The sequence below is a fragment of the Chaetodon trifascialis genome, chromosome 4, assembly GCF_039877785.1.
Source record: "Chaetodon trifascialis isolate fChaTrf1 chromosome 4, fChaTrf1.hap1, whole genome shotgun sequence".
Lineage (NCBI taxonomy): Eukaryota > Metazoa > Chordata > Actinopteri > Chaetodontiformes > Chaetodontidae > Chaetodon > Chaetodon trifascialis.
In genome coordinates this window covers 1,175,632-1,193,481 of record NC_092059.1, presented here as the reverse complement: position 1 = coordinate 1,193,481, position 17,850 = coordinate 1,175,632, and the positions used below count along the sequence as shown (strand labels likewise).

The following is a 17,850-nucleotide window of genomic DNA, read 5'->3' as shown; positions in this document are numbered from 1 at the left end:
AACATCTAGCAATTAGCTCATAGCAGGTAGCTTCTAGTCATTAGCATCTAGCAATTAGCTTTTAGCCATTAGCATCTAGTAAGTAGCTTCTAGCAGTTAGCTTCTAGCCGTTCTTGTTTGCACTGTAATCACAGAAAAAGTCAATTTCTGGATCATTTTTGATGATGAAAAAAATGTTGAAAGCTGAATATTTGGCAAGATGTCAAGTAACGATATTAAAAACTGTCTTTATATCAGAGAGACAAGAGATTACAGATTACCAGAAACAGTAAATGTGTGTGTGAAACGTCTGTGTTCATACTTGAATTGTGATTGTGTGAAGAAGGTCTGCGAGTTTTGAGAAGCTTGATTATAAATAATAACTCATAAAAACATTCAGACAAATTCAACATAAAGTGATTCTTCAGAATCTAAAGAAAACTAAGTTCTCATGACTCGTCAGGCTTTTCGTACCTCGTGCTGAAGGTACTTTCAGAGCAGTGTTGCACTTTAACAGTGCAGCAGGATTTTATGCTATTTGTCAATGCAGCCATTGGTCAGCGATACAGCGACCTGTTGGCGTCACTCTCACCCTGACGGAGCTCCTGCAGGGTGAAGGAGGTGACGAGGAGGCTCCTCTGCAGGAGGTCCGCTCCCATCTCCTTGTAGCGGCTCATGTCGGTGCCGTAGATGCCGTTGATCAGGCTGCCGTGAGCCGGCTGCTGCACCACCGTGAAGGTCAGGACGTCCAGAGGGGCGTCCAGGTCGAAGCCGTTCAGTATGGACGGAGTCAGCTCCCTCATCCCGCCCTCCTTCACCTGCAGGGGGCGCAGAACAAGGCGAAATTCATGATGGAGGAAAAATGTTGAGACAACTTTGCTACTCAGATCTTCATCAGGTGAACGTACGGTGAAGTTGGTGAGCAGCAGTGAAGGCGTCTCGTCATTGGCTGGATTGATGATGATGTAGAAGGGGACGGGGGCGGAGCGGTGCAGCCCGTCACTTACACTGATGGACAGCTGGTCGACAGTCGGCTCCACCCCTTTGCTCTCTGATTGGACGTAGTTGATGAAACCAGAGGTCAGGTGAACGAGACTGAAGGATTCTGGGAACAGAGGAAAAGTTCAGGTCAGACGTACGCTTAACACACACACACACACACACACACACACACACACACACACACACACACACACACACAGCCTTGTCTTTGTTACGTTGTAAGGACACAAGACAAGAACATGCAATGTGGGATCCACCCTTTCTGAAGGTTGTACAGCACTGAAAAAAATCAGGCAGTATCCTGTAGTGGATACCAACACAGCTGTCACTTCAAATTATCAATCAGACAAAGTAAATTCCTTCACCTGACCAGATCCAGCCGTGTGGGGACTTGTCAGGGTTTTAGTCATAAGTGGGGTCAATATACACACTGTCTGGGTTTTCTGTCTTTGTGGGTTTAACACACAGTCAGGTTAAACTTACTTTGTGGAACATGACATTCATCTGCTGGAGCCTGGTAAGTTATGAAAAAATTAAGGTTCTTAGGTTAAGTATTTGGAATTCAATACAATATTGATTAAGTCTTAAGAACTATTTGTGCTACTACAGTATTATTATATTGTTAGTCTTTTAACCTGCTGTGGTCAATTGTGTAAATAGTAAACTTTTAACAGCCATACATGCCAACCACTGTCTTGTCATTATGTTCTGAGCATTAAAACCTTACTATAGATTAGAGCTCTGGGATATAATTCATGATTAGAATTTGCTTCAATACGAAACCTTGTATTAAGAACTCATAAAAGGTATCACGATTTAAAGTCGTCATTATTACAGGACAAAAGTCCCAAGACTTTGTAACAACATCAGTCTCATAAAAGTATTATTAATGAAAACTGTCAGACCAAGGTTCTTCAGACTCTCTACACACGTGTTGCTGTATTACCAGTACAGTCCTGTATTTTTTAATTTTGCTGAATTTAACAGATTGCTCCACAACTTAGGTTGTTGGATGAATCTTAAACATCAAAATCTTTATTTACACTTTAGTATGCAATTATTAAAATGTTAAAAGTCTTGAACAAAAATACCAGAGCGCAGGTTTGACCAAACAACAATAAAACAAACAATAACAACAATAAAACACTTATCACAGTCGCTTTTCCCAGGGACACGACATGAAGTGATGAAGAACATCATGTGCTTCAACAGCACGGACATCCTCTTTCTCCCACATTCTTAAAAGTTTGGCGACCTGTAAAACATTCGATAAAAAAGTATAAACATTTGTATTTCTCCATGATAGTGTTTTTTGAGGAACAAAGGCCAAGGACAAATTAGGGGGTTCTTGTGTGGATGCAATACTGTCCATAGTATAAAGTGGAAGGGATCCATAGACAGACACAATATGTTCAGTTTTGTGTTTTTTAATAGGTCTTTTAGCCCTGATTCCATTTCCTCCCATTGTGTGCAATCCACAAACAGAAGGAAAACAAGTGGAATGAAGGGCAATCAATGAGAGAGAGCTGCAAACAGCTGTTTTTACACACCTCCTCTGCTGATTTTGATGCTCTGATTAATAAAAGTAAATACCTAATCCCTTGTTTGTAATGACAGCTTTGGTTAGTTTTAACAGTGAGCACTTGTGAAACTGCCCAATGTGGTCGAGGCACTGTGGATTTTTGATGCATTCCGAGAGTTTTTGTCTACACCTGAACTGCCAGAACAACAGTCTCCTGATTTACAAATTAAGCACAAACGATGCTTTATCGGTTAGTCGGTGCAAATGGAGGTGGATAGGCTTGCTATGTGCAAATGTTTCTTTATTGAAAACAACAACGTGTAGTGTTTTATTTCACACTAACATTCTCACTTTGAGCAGTCATTCACATTTGAAGCAAAACCTCAATAAGCCTCAGAGGAGGCACTGGCAGTCAACTGTCCAACCTGAAGAATAAGTTTAACATCATTTCAACTCAACTACAATGACTACAGGCAGATACAAAAGACAAAATGTTGAAATGGTTCCTGTATCTGACTCATAATCATTCTTACTTTTGAAACTTTCAAGTTGGCTCTGATTTCTGTCATAAATATGTCCCCTAACTGGAACCTCCTCACTCAAGAACAAGTAAAGGTGAAGTCTGGCAGGATAAACTGACCTGTGACCAACTGCTGCTTTGACTAGTAGAAGGCAAACTGACCTCAGATTCAAGGACATGTGTCATACATGGAGTTTTTTAAGTTTATAGACACAAAAATGAAATGAATGTAATTAAATATGCACAATATTATTCACTTGGCGTGGACCCCACAACTACATGAGACCTGACAAGTGTGTGTGAGAGGTGTGTCTAAAAGCCCAAAGACTGGACCCCACAACTACAAGAGACCTGACAAGTGTGTGTGCAAGAGGTGTTTCTAAAAGCCCAAAGACTGGACCCCACAACTACATGAGACCTGACAAGTGTGTGTGCAAGAGGTGTTTCTAAAAGCCCAAAGACTGGACCCCACAACTACAAGAGACCTGACAAGTGTGTCTGCGAGAGACTGAACTACATTAAAAGACCAAAACCAGCATGTGCTTACACTGACCTTAACACAGCCAAAATGTACCTTCAAGTGCAAACACTTCAACAATTAAAAGCTTAAAAACTAAAGTAATAACAACCAAAGGACATGTAAAACAATTCAGACAAAAATCTGTACCTGCATCTGGGAGCATGGAGATCCCTGAGGGGCTTGTTCGGCAGATGTGGAGAGTTCAGCCTCAGAGGAGGCACTGGCAGTCAACTGTCCAACCTGAAGAATAAGTTTAACATCATTTCAACTCAACTACAATGACTACAGACAGATACAAAAGACAAAATGTTGAAATGTTTCCTGTATCTGACTCATAATCATTCTTACTTTTGATACTTTCAAGTTGGCTCTGATTTCTGTCATAAATATGTCCCCTAACTGGAACCTCCTCACTCAAGAACAAGTAAAGGTGAAGTCTGGCAGGATAAACTGACCTGTGACCAACTGCTGCTTTGACTAATAAAAGGCAAACTGACCTCAGATTCAAGGACATGTGTCATACATGGAGTTTTTTAAGTTTATAGACACAAAAATGAAATGAATGTAATTAAATATGCACAATATTATTCACTTGGCGTGGACCCCACAACTACATGAGACCTGACAAGTGTGTGTGCGAGAGGTGTTTCTAAAAGCACAAAGACTGGACCCCACAACTACATGAGACCTGACAAGTGTGTGTGCGAGAGGTGTTTCTAAAAGCCCAAAGACTGGACCCCACAACTACATGAGACCTGACAAGTGTGTCTGCGAGAGACTGAACTACATTAAATGACCAAAACCAGCATGTGCTTACACTGACCTTAACACAGCCAAAATGTACCTTCAAGTGCAAACACTTCAACAATTATTCATAGAGAAACAGCTTAAAAACTAAAGTAAGAGCAACTTAAAGACATGTAAAACAATTCAGACAAAAATCTGTACCTGCATCTGGGAGCATGGAGATCCCTGGGGGGCCTGTTCGGCAGATGTGGAGAGTTCAGCCTCAGAGGAGGCACTGGCAGTCAACTGTCCAACCTGAAGAATAAGTTTAACATCATTTCAACTCAACTACAATGACTACAGGCAGATACAAAAGACAAAATGTTGAAATGTTTCCTGTATCTGACTCATAATCATTCTTACTTTTGAAACTTTCAAGTTGGCTCTGATTTCTGTCATAAATATGTCCCCTAACTGGAACCTCCTCACTCAAGAACAAGTAAAGGTGAAGTCTGGCAGGATAAACTGACCTGTGACCAACTGCTGCTTTGACTAGTAGAAGGCAAACTGACCTCAGATTCAAGGACATGTGTCATACATGGAGTTTTTTAAGTTTATAGACACAAAAATGAAATGAATGTAATTAAATATGCACAATATTATTCACTTGGCGTGGACCCCACAACTACATGAGACCTGACAAGTGTGTGTGAGAGGTGTGTCTAAAAGCCCAAAGACTGGACCCCACAACTACAAGAGACCTGACAAGTGTGTCTGCGAGAGACTGAACTACATTAAAAGACCAAAACCAGCATGTGCTTACACTGACCTTAACACAGCCAAAATGTACCTTCAAGTGCACACACTTCAACAATTAAAAGCTTAAAAACTAAAGTAATAACAACCAAAGGACATGTAAAACAATTCAGACAAAAATCTGTACCTGCATCTGGGAGCATGGAGATCCCTGAGGGGCTTGTTCGGCAGATGTGGAGAGTTCAGCCTCAGAGGAGGCACTGGCAGTCAACTGTCCAACCTGAAGAATAAGTTTAACATCATTTCAACTCAACTACAATGACTACAGACAGATACAAAAGACAAAATGTTGAAATGTTTCCTGTATCTGACTCATAATCATTCTTACTTTTGATACTTTCAAGTTGGCTCTGATTTCTGTCATAAATACGTCCCCTAACTGGAACCTCCTCACTCAAGAACAAGTAAAGGTGAAGTCTGGCAGGATAAACTGACCTGTGACCAACTGCTGCTTTGACTAATAAAAGGCAAACTGACCTCAGATTCAAGGACATGTGTCATACATGGAGTTTTTTAAGTTTATGGACACAAAAATGAAATGAATGTAATTAAATATGCACAATATTATTCACTTGGCGTGGACCCCACAACTACATGAGACCTGACAAGTGTGTGTGAGAGGTGTGTCTAAAAGCCCAAAGACTGGACCCCACAACTACAAGAGACCTGACAAGTGTGTCTGCGAGAGACTGAACTACATTAAAAGACCAAAACCAGCATGTGCTTACACTGACCTTAACACAGCCAAAATGTACCTTCAAGTGCAAACACTTCAACAATTATTCATAGAGAAACAGCTTAAAAACTAAAGTAAGAGCAACTTAAAGACATGTAACACAATTCAGACAAAAATCAGTACCTGCATCTGGGAGCATGGAGATCCCTGAGGGGCCTCTTCGGCAGATGTGGAGAGTTCAGCCTCAGAGGAGGCACTGGCAGTCAACTGTCCAACCTGAAGAATAAGTTTAACACCATTTCAACTCAACTACAATGACTACAGACAGATACAAAAGACAAAATGTTGAAATGTTTCCTGTATCTGACTCATAATCATTCTTACTTTTGAAACTTTCAAGTTGGCTCTGATTTCTGTCATAAATATGTCCCCTAACTGGAACCTCCTCACTCAAGAACAAGTAAAGGTGAAGTCTGGCAGGATAAACTGACCTGTGACCAACTGCTGCTTTGACTAGTAGAAGGCAAACTGACCTCAGATTCAAGGACATGTGTCATACATGGAGTTTTTTAAGTTTATGGACACAAAAATGAAATGAATGTAATTAAATATGCACAATATTATTCACTTGGCGTGGACCCCACAACTACATGAGACCTGACAAGTGTGTGTGCGAGAGGTGTTTCTAAAAGCCCAAAGACTGGACCCCACAACTACATGAGACCTGACAAGTGTGTCTGCGAGAGACTGAACTACATTAAATGACCAAAACCAGCATGTGCTTACACTGACCTTAACACAGCCAAAATGTACCTTCAAGTGCAAACACTTCAACAATTAAAAGCTTAAAAACTAAAGTAAGAACAACCAAAAGACATGTAAAACAATTCAGACAAAAATCTGTACCTGCATCTGGGAGCATGGAGATCCCTGAGGGGCTTGTTCGGCAGATGTGGAGAGTTCAGCCTCAGAGGAGGCACTGGCAGTCAACTGTCCAACCTGAAGAATAAGTTTAACACCATTTCAACTCAACTACAATGACTACAGACAGATACAAAAGACAAAATGTTGAAATGTTTCCTGTATCTGACTCATAATCATTCTTACTTTTGAAACTTTCAAGTTGGCTCTGATTTCTGTCATAAATATGTCCCCTAACTGGAACCTCCTCACTCAAGAACAAGTAAAGGTGAAGTCTGGCAGGATAAACTGACCTGTGACCAACTGCTGCTTTGACTAGTAGAAGGCAAACTGACCTCAGATTCAAGGACATGTGTCATACATGGAGTTTTTTAAGTTTATGGACACAAAAATGAAATGAATGTAATTAAATATGCACAATATTATTCACTTGGCGTGGACCCCACAACTACATGAGACCTGACAAGTGTGTGTGCGAGAGGTGTTTCTAAAAGCCCAAAGACTGGACCCCACAACTACATGAGACCTGACAAGTGTGTCTGCGAGAGACTGAACTACATTAAATGACCAAAACCAGCATGTGCTTACACTGACCTTAACACAGCCAAAATGTACCTTCAAGTGCAAACACTTCAACAATTAAAAGCTTAAAAACTAAAGTAAGAACAACCAAAAGACATGTAAAACAATTCAGACAAAAATCTGTACCTGCATCTGGGAGCATGGAGATCCCTGAGGGGCTTGTTCGGCAGATGTGGAGAGTTCAGCCTCAGAGGAGGCACTGGCAGTCAACTGTCCAACCTGAAGAATAAGTTTAACATCATTTCAACTCAACTACAATGACTACAGGCAGATACAAAAGACAAAATGTTGAAATGTTTCCTGTATCTGACTCATAATCATTCTTACTTTTGAAACTTTCAAGTTGGCTCTGATTTCTGTCATAAATATGTCCCCTAACTGGAACCTCCTCACTCAAGAACAAGTAAAGGTGAAGTCTGGCAGGATAAACTGACCTGTGACCAACTGCTGCTTTGACTAATAAAAGGCAAACTGACCTCAGATTCAAGGACATGTGTCATACATGGAGTTTTTTAAGTTTATAGACACAAAAATGAAATGAATGTAATTAAATATGCACAATATTATTCACTTGGCGTGGACCCCACAACTACATGAGACCTGACAAGTGTGTGTGCGAGGTGTGTCTAAAAGCCCAAAGACTGGACCCCACAACTACAAGAGACCTGACAAGTGTGTCTGCGAGAGACTGAACTACATTAAAAGACCAAAACCAGCATGTGCTTACACTGACCTTAACACAGCCAAAATGTACCTTCAAGTGCACACACTTCAACAATTATTCATAGAGAAACAGCTTAAAAACTAAAGTAAGAGCAACTTAAAGACATGTAACACAATTCAGACAAAAATCAGTACCTGCATCTGGGAGCATGGAGATCCCTGAGGGGCCTCTTCGGCAGATGTGGAGAGTTCAGCCTCAGAGGAGGCACTGGCAGTCAACTGTCCAACCTGAAGAATAAGTTTAACACCATTTCAACTCAACTACAATGACTACAGACAGATACAAAAGACAAAATGTTGAAATGTTTCCTGTATCTGACTCATAATCATTCTTACTTTTGAAACTTTCAAGTTGGCTCTGATTTCTGTCATAAATATGTCCCCTAACTGGAACCTCCTCACTCAAGAACAAGTAAAGGTGAAGTCTGGCAGGATAAACTGACCTGTGACCAACTGCTGCTTTGACTAGTAGAAGGCAAACTGACCTCAGATTCAAGGACATGTGTCATACATGGAGTTTTTTAAGTTTATGGACACAAAAATGAAATGAATGTAATTAAATATGCACAATATTATTCACTTGGCGTGGACCCCACAACTACATGAGACCTGACAAGTGTGTGTGCGAGAGGTGTTTCTAAAAGCCCAAAGACTGGACCCCACAACTACATGAGACCTGACAAGTGTGTCTGCGAGAGACTGAACTACATTAAAAGACCAAAACCAGCATGTGCTTACACTGACCTTAACACAGCCAAAATGTACCTTCAAGTGCACACACTTCAACAATTATTCATAGAGAAACAGCTTAAAAACTAAAGTAAGAGCAACTTAAAGACATGTAAAACAATTCAGACAAAAATCAGTACCTGCATTTTGGAGCAAGGAGATCCCTGAGGGGCCTGTTCGGCAGATGTGGAGAGTTCAGCCTCAGAGGAGGCACTGGCAGTCAACTGTCCAACCTGAAGAATAAGTTTAACATCATTTCAACTCAACTACAATGACTACAGACAGAACAAAAGATAATAAGTAGTTCATGGAGAGAAAAGTGACAGTAATGTAACTGCATGTGTACAATATTATAGGGCTGCAACTAACAATTATTTTCATCATCAATTAATCGATGTTGATTATTTTCTCAATTAACTGATTAGTTGCTTGGTCCATAAAGTGTCAGTTGTTTTTTTTCTAATTTAATAATCATTTAATTATCGATAATTATCGATTGACCGATTTAGCATTGCAGCTGTACAATACTATTCCCTTGGTGTGTACTCCACAACTACAAGACACCGACAAGTGTGTGAGAGAGGTGAAGTTAAGGTAAATAAACCTTTTACTACATTGTATAGAGCAGGCATCTCAAACTCATTCCACAAAGGGCCGTGTGGCTGCAGGTTTTTCCTCCAACCAATCAAGAGGATGCAGTCTGACCAATCAGCTGTCTGAAGACTGAGATCAGCTCATGAAATGAGTCAAGTCTGGTGTGCTGCTGCTTGGTTGAAGAAAACCTTCAGCCACTCGGCCCTTTGTGGAATGAGTTTGAGACCTGTGGTATAGAGTAACCTTTACCCGAGAGTGCAATGCTATCCTGAACCAGGCAAAACTTAAAATAATGTTCACATTCATGCCAATATGCACCGTCAACAATCTCTCTTCCACTCGAAGAGAGTGGAGTCAAAATTAATGTTGCTGCCAATCATTGACCCATCTCAGGGCCTAAGAATAATAATGATAATAATCAAATAATTCTTGAAATGTATTATCTGGAAATCATTTTAGCTTTGTTTTTTTTTTCTATAAAAAAACAGTGGATACTGGCATCTAAAGGGTTAAAATCCCCAAAATATAATTAATATTTGATATGTATATTTCAGGCCGAAGTAGTTGAAAAATATTGAATCATCTAAAGTGGAAGAAAATATGAATATGTTTTTACAGCAGTTTTTGGGAAGTTGACATTTTTTTTGTCATTATGGACAAATGCATTAGTTTATTGAAGGACCTCTTTATTAATAAATCAGCCGCAGGGCCGTCAAAAATAAGCTGGCCTGTCTCGTTGTCAAGCCACACTTTCACCATTAATTTCATGTCAAATCAGAATGAATCCCTCCTTGAGTTACATTAATCACACACTTGTTTAGTGTTTTATTAATTGAAGCAATGATGAAACTGACCATACTAACCACCGTTTTAACCTGACACGTGCCAGCAGCGACCACACTGTTAGCCAATTAGCCAGCTAGCCAATTAGCCAGCTAGCTTGACCTCGGTAGCATAACGTAGCTGTCCCTCCAGTTGGCTTACTAACTGTTTGAAAACGTAACCACCTCTGTTACTAGCAAGAAATGATAACTGTGGTAATTCACTCGTATCTTAATGTTCACGTAGCACAACTTACCTTTTCACAGACACTTGTCCCAGCCATCCGCACACACCAACACGCCCACGTAAATTGCTTCTCTCCACGTTAGCTCCTCACGTGAGTCGGGTCAAGGAGCACTTGTTTTGTATAGTGAGCACATCCTGTAAGGGTGGTAATGCTGTCGTCTGTAGGACTCCGCCGTCCGCCAACGCAATCTTATGAGGGGCCGTGCAAGCCATAATTCATTCAGGCCCTCTCACGTACTGTCCTTTCACAGACACATATTTTTACTCTCACATTAATTTATTTTCATTCTTACACCAACACATTTTTATTTTCATATTTATATATTTTTACCCCGCGACCCCAAAAGAGATAAGCGGCATAAAAAATGGATGGATGGATTTATATATTTTTACTCACACATTCATACATTTTACTCTCATATTCATATATTTTCACTCACTCCATATATTTTACTCTCATATTCATATATTTTCACCGACACATTCATACATTTTGAAAGCTGAATTCATGTTGTTTCACCATTTACTATAACATGTTTCTTCATTTAGAACCATGGCAATCATCATCATCATCATCATCATCATTATGTTAAGAAAAAATAATTCAATTCAATCTTAATATTGAATTAATTAAGAACTCTCTCTGTTTCCTGGTGGTTTGTGTGGCTCCAGTTCGAACCCTTGTCCATAACACTCATATTTAGATATTTTCACTCACAAATTCATACATTTTGCTCTCATGCACATGTGGCCAATGTATATTTAATATTTTGAATAATATATGTATATAAGAAGAAGATGTATGTATGTGTGAGGGACAGAGTATAATAGAAAAGGAAGTACAGTGGAAATGGAAGGCAGGTCATTTTATCGCACTTTGATTGACTGAGAAGTTAGACCAGGGTCATGTTCAGGTCAGATCAGCATGGACAGGAGAGATGAGGCTGCAGCAGGCCATTGGGGTTTTAAGAAATATTTTATCTTCCCCTGAGACTGTCACATCTTTGTCCTTGTCCATTGAGTGCCAGAGAACAGGCTCATCTGCACCTAACATTACTCGCAGCGCAGTGGAAAGTGAGATGAGAGAACTTTTCAGGCCTCACAACTCCCAAGTCGCTTCAGCGGGCCAAGTGGCTAACATTACACTCGGCCAAACTGGAGGATTGCGGCAGTCTTTACTATATCAGACTCAGCAACACTTTGGCAACTGGAGCTCCCAGGCAAGGAAGAGGTGAGAACAATGTACATGGCAGCTTAACAGGAAGTTATCAACCTACTGACTGTAAATCCTAAATCTAAGTTTGCTAATTTAGCAACACACTTTGGCACCACAGTCAATGTTGCAGTATTAGGTAATGTTTTCAAAAAACATGTCCATAGTAAAAAATAATAAGGGTTAATTAAAAAATTAATCAAATGACAGAAAATATTGGAAGCTATTTTGTATTTATAAGCTGACCATAAGAGGGGTGTTGATTTGTTAGTTTTTAACAGGGGGGATGGTCCAGTGGGATTTTGTTACAGAGGTGGCTTGGCCTGTTGGTGTATTGCAGAACAAACACTATATTATAGCAATATTATAGGAATACTACAGGAAGCAGTGTGTAAATGATCCTCTCACTCTTCTGCAAATACATGTTGCTATTTGTCATTTTCAGGATGAAGGTGACACTAGGATAGACTATATAGACTACAATATAGTATAGACTTAAGTATTTATAGTACATAGGCTAATTTAGAGAATATTATAGATCCGAGATGAACAGAACGGCCGAACTGAGAGAAAAGGGCGCAATCACAAATCCGTCTACTACTACAGGGCCATGGATTTATCAATACACAGCACAGGTAGGCTACTGATCTTCCAGAGCCATGGTCAGGGTCATAGATTCTAACTTGCACAAAACTCAGTCAGATAAAGGATGAGTCAGCAGACTAGACTGACATGTTCAACTAAACAACCCCTCTGCCCCTGCACTCTGCCCACTACTAGGGGACGGAGAGGTGAGATGGCAGGTTACAAGGGGGAGGCATTGTGGTAATTTTGTTAACAAGTGGGATGGCATCCCCCCTCATCATCCCTCAAATTGCCAACTAAATGATGCTCTCTCTCTCTCTCCCTCTGAGGTTACATTACTTTTGACTGAATATCCTTTATTAATGTATGTAGCAGTAGCTACATTACCCGAGGAAAGCACTGGTTAAGGTTACTGTTATTTTGGTTAATAGATTTAAGTTGATGAGCTTAATCTTGCTAGAAAAGGTCAGTTAAAGGCTTTGTTGTGTATGAGTCAGTACTACAGCATTGTAGAGCAGGTGAGGATGGACATGGCTGACACTCTTGTGTATTTTAAGTTAAGGCTATTCCTGCATTACCTCCAACTTGGTACCATTGCGTTGTGTAAAGTGTAGCAAATTACCCTCTAAGAAAGACTAACAAGGGTATAAGAATGGAAAATAAAGATGCATTGTTCTTCTAATAACTAATAATTCTAATAACAGTGATATGGCTTCACCCTAGATTGCAGTACAGTTTTCTTCTAATGAGCAGCAAATTACCCTGTAATAAGGTGAAACTATGTTGAATAAAAACCCATTCAGTGTAGTATCTGATTGTTTTATAAGCTGTGTCTGGTATATATTGTAGTTGCTTATATTGTATAAATAGCATAGGCCCTCAAGCTATGTTGGTGGCATTAAATGTGGTGTTTAAATATATTTGGTTGTACTGTGGCTAATTTGGATTGAGTAAAATACAGAAGCAGGCTCAGTCATTCCATATCAGAATATTGTCAGAACTACAGACCATTGTCACATTGTTCAGTCCTAAGTGATGGTAACATTAGCAACTCTTATTGCCTTATTTCAAGTAAAAACAGTATTATTTTAGCTTGTTGTAGGAGAGCCTTTTATGCTTTCTACATCTATGTTCTTGTTCATGTTCTTGTTTTGATAGGAGTTACGGTTAAGTCAGCATAAGCCCAAATGTGAGACTAGTGCAGAGGCAGAAAATGGCTGTTTTCCCTCCACGTTTCTGTCTGCCCCTGTCTATCTGACTGGGGGGCCCCTATCGTCAATGGCAACCACCTCAAGTTGCTGTGGCAACCTCTGAGCCTCAGTCCTTCTCTGAGCACTCCTCTGCCACACTCACAAACACATATGTAGCTTCAGCTGCAGCTATGTGGCTGATTCAAATGATCAACTCGTCATCAAGCTCTGCAGTGGCTTGATAACGAGCCACTAATCTTATCTTACTATTACTGGTGAGTTTGAAATGGTAGTAATGTAATGAGTGATATTGTTCTGTTAGCATTAGCCACAATGCTAACAGCGGCTAATGCTAACATGAGGTCCTATGAACTTGTTGGTGCATACAGGTTTGACTTTTCATATCAGGTTGTTGTGCTAATATGCTAATGATTAGCATGCTAATGCTAACATGCTAACCTACAGTAAAATGATTCTTAAATGCATTCTAATGGTGTTTGAGATCTTTTCAATATGCTATTTGACATGCTAATGTTAGCTTGGCATTAGCCGCTTTTAGCATTGTCATAATTTACACACTCCGGCAGTAGCCCCCATGGTCCTTTCGAAATTTCCCCAGGGAAATTAACATCAGGATAAGATGAGCAAGCCTTGCACGTGTATTTCCTGGTTTGAGGATGACTAATTGTAATTTGGCTGCTTGAGCATGCTCAGTAAGCCGAGTGTGTGTGAAAAGTGTGCTTGTGCATTACCGGCCCCGACCACTAGAGGCCGATACTGAGTTACTTCTGCTAAGCACACTTAAGCACACTGTGTTGGTAAAAGTGCATTGTGAGGTCATGCCTGAAAACTTTACAGGGCATTATTTTGACCTTCTTTTCACTGAATTAGCTGTTATCGTTGTGGGGTCCAGGATTTTGGACCCCACAAAGATTTTGGACCCCACACTGTGACTGTGCTGTCAGGTGCTGGACCCCACCATGTGATAAAGACAAACACACACACACACACACACACACACACACACCGACTCGGACTCCCGCGTTGCTCTTCTCGGAGCCCGGCGTCGGCAGCGTGTTCTCCAGGAAGCCGTGCAGAGGAGGCGTCTCCAGGTGAAAGGTCAGCTGGTCGGGGAGGCTGTCAGGGTCCGAGGCTCCCAGGACCCCCCCGCACAGACAGGCCGAGGAGCCCTCATCCACCACCAGCATGGTCTCGCCTGACCGAGACATACAAGGTAAAAATACAAAAGTACAAAGTAATACTACGTAAAAGTACTGCATTGAAAATGCTACTCCATCCATCCATCCATCCATCCATCCATCCATCCATCCATCCATCCATCCATCCATCCGTCCGTCCATCTGTCCATCCATCCGTCCATCCATTCATCATCCATCCATCCATCCATCCATCCATCCATCCATCCGTCCATCCATCCATCTGTCCATCCGTCCATCCATTCGTTCATCCATTCATCATCCATCCATCCATCCATCCATCCGTCCATCCATCCATCCATCCATCCATCCATCCATCCATCCATCCATCCATTCGTTCATCCATTCATCATCCATCCATCCATCCATCCATCCATCCATCCATCCATCCATCCATCCATCCATCCATCCATCCATCCATCCATCCTCCCGTCAGCTGTTAATGAATCCATCTCAGCCATCTTGGTTCACACTGCTGTTAATTAACAAACAGTCACCTCTGAATGTGGGTGGATTACTGCTGTAATCTGTGTGTGTGTGTGTGTGTGTGTGTGTGTGTGTGTGTGTGTGTGTGTGTGTGTGTGTGTGTGAGCGTTAATGATGGACAGTCCTGGATCTGGCTGATAAACTAGCGTCCCTCTAAATGCAGAAACAAGGTAAAGCCGGATTCCTCTTGTTTGGCCGGCTAATGCTCTTACTCTGCGTCTTTATTCACTGCTAATTAATTAGACCAAGAAACCACATGCACCCCCCCACCCCCCCACCCCAAACCCTGCACAGCCGGGCGGTGCTGCTGTTGAATGAATGCTGAGATATGCTGGCAGGATTAGAGAGCTATGCTGCCGCTGCTCGCGCTGCGGTAATCCGGCTAGCGAGGCGGCTAGTACACAACGCCTTTGTGACCGAGGATGCGCTTCTCTCTGCTTTTGTTTAGTAAAGACTCATTGTCTGCTGTCTCCTGGGGAACACACACACACACACACACACACACACACACACACACAGGACAGTGATAATCTCACCCAGCTGTGTGTGTATACATGTAATACCAGCAGACAATAGACAGATTTCACTTAAACACATCATTGCCAACCTCGTTAGCCTGGCTGACACACTGAGAACAACACACACACACACACACACACACACACACACACACACACACACACACACACACACACACACACACACACACTGCAAGAAACACAACACGAGTGAAAAGATTCTGGTCTGAGATTTAAGTCAAAGCTGTACATTAAATATTATTATCAATATGTCGTTTCTATTGTTTCTAAGCATCTGATCAGCAGCAGGTGAGAACACGACAGATGACTGTCACACGTGTCCTCATCACCGCCTCCGTGGTTAAAGTCAGGTGAAGGTGACAGAAGGTCAGAAGAAAAGATGTTGGAGGGAGACGAGGTGTGATCACGTCTGAAGGACCTCTCTCATTAAAGCTCAGCACAACCTGAACGGCTGAAACAGTTGCTGGTCGCTGTGATCGATCCTCCTTCGTCCAAAGTCTCAGTCTCTTCAGTAAAAAGTCCCTCTCTGTGTTTGCAGACAAGCTTTCCTGGCCGAGTCGGGCCGATGGACAGAAACAAGTAAAACTGACTCAAACAGCTGATTTCTGATAAATGTTTTGCACAGAAAATAAATTTCACACATTTCACACACTTTTCCAAAAAGAAACAAAGGAGAGTTCAGTGCATTTCTTGCTGCTATGATGCTTTTATCTTCTTGAATCAAGAAACCTTTTTGAAATAGAAAAACTGCATGAAGAACGAGTGATTTCATCTCATCAACGCTGAAAATCTGAGAAATGTGCAGTGAGAATGTTTCACCTGTTTCTGTCTGTAACAAGGCTGATGCAGGTCAATGCAAAATAAATCACATCAAATCTCATCTAAAAATTCAATTATTAAACTTAAGATTTTACTGAAGAACAAACAAAATGATTCCAGACTGATATTTTTTACAGTGTGTAAACACGCAGTATACTGTAGTGTCTCTCTTTCTATAGTAGGGCTGAGATTCTCTCTATCTCTTTAACACACACACACACACACACACACACACACACACACACACACACACACACACACACACACACACACACACACACACACACACACACACACACACACACCACCTCCCAGTCATCCCAGTGTGAGTCCCAGTGGTCACTGGTCTCCATTGATAACCACAGAGCTCCTCCAATCCCTCTTCTTGGCTTCGACTCCAGCGAGAACTAACACCCTCCCCAGGAGAGGTGTGTGTGTGTGTGTGTGTGTGTGTGTGTGTGTGAGAATAAATATGGTGTTTGTCCCCCCCCCACCCCTCCCAGTGCAGAGTGTGTGTTGGACTGATAGGTGACGGCGTGTTGTCGGGGTCAGAGCTGCTCCGCTGCATTAAGAGGATTGTCAGCGGTGAGGATGAGGAGGAGTCAGCAGGAGAAAGACACACACATACATACACACGCACACACACACACACATGTGCACACACACACACACACATGTGCACACACAGCGGCTCAGCTGGAAAATGTTCTCAAATGTTTTTCTTAAAGAAAATTTCGTGCTTATTTCAGCTCAGGTCTTTCTGGCTGGTGAGTTCGTGTCAGAGAAAATGTCCAAAACTATGAAAATGTCACCACGTGAAAGACTTTAAAGACCTTCTGACGCCACATAGAAAGACGTTTAACGCCTGTTTCAAGGTCACACCAGACAAAACAGGAAGGAAACTTTTCATTTTAATAATTAAATGTGTCAATCTGTTTAAAAATTGAAGGATTTAAGTAAAAAACTAGTTATTTTCCCATGTATGACATCAGCAGGTTAAATTAAATATGAATATGGACACTCGTCTCTGAAGCCTGCACACAACGACAAAAAGCATGTTGGAAAATCCCTTCATAGGAGTTTTTCCTAATTTCTAATAATTTTCTAATTCCTTCACTCTGAAAGAAAGACGAGAAGCAGCAGACGACGTTCGGAGACATCTGGCCTCATCTGGATCATCTGCACTGCTGTCGTGGTTCTGAGCCTGCACTGAGGCCGACTTCAGGCTCCTGAGGGCCGAGGCCACACCAAACACCACCAATGAGAGTCTTTCCAAACAGCAACCCAAAACATCTGATGCAGATTAAATCTGAAGCGTCAGTCCTGTCGTGACTCCAGTCCAACACACACACACTGCTGGCTGCTGAGCCTAGTTTTACTCCGAACGAGTTAATTACCTCCACAACATCACAGCATGAGCATC

General features: G+C 41.4%; 1 protein-coding gene across 1 annotated transcript in view; it reads right to left on the bottom strand.

The window, feature by feature from the left end:
* The window catches only part of frem1b (Fras1 related extracellular matrix 1b), a 45,507-nt gene that overhangs the window by 14,412 nt on the left and 13,245 nt on the right, over nucleotides 1–17,850 (bottom strand). The window contains exons 17-19 of the mRNA XM_070960136.1: nucleotides 14,394–14,582; nucleotides 888–1,084; nucleotides 572–797 (exon numbers count right to left, since the gene is read on the bottom strand). Of these exons, the coding sequence (XP_070816237.1) occupies nucleotides 572–797; nucleotides 888–1,084; nucleotides 14,394–14,582 (612 nt within the window). The remainder of the gene's footprint in view (nucleotides 1–571; nucleotides 798–887; nucleotides 1,085–14,393; nucleotides 14,583–17,850) is intronic.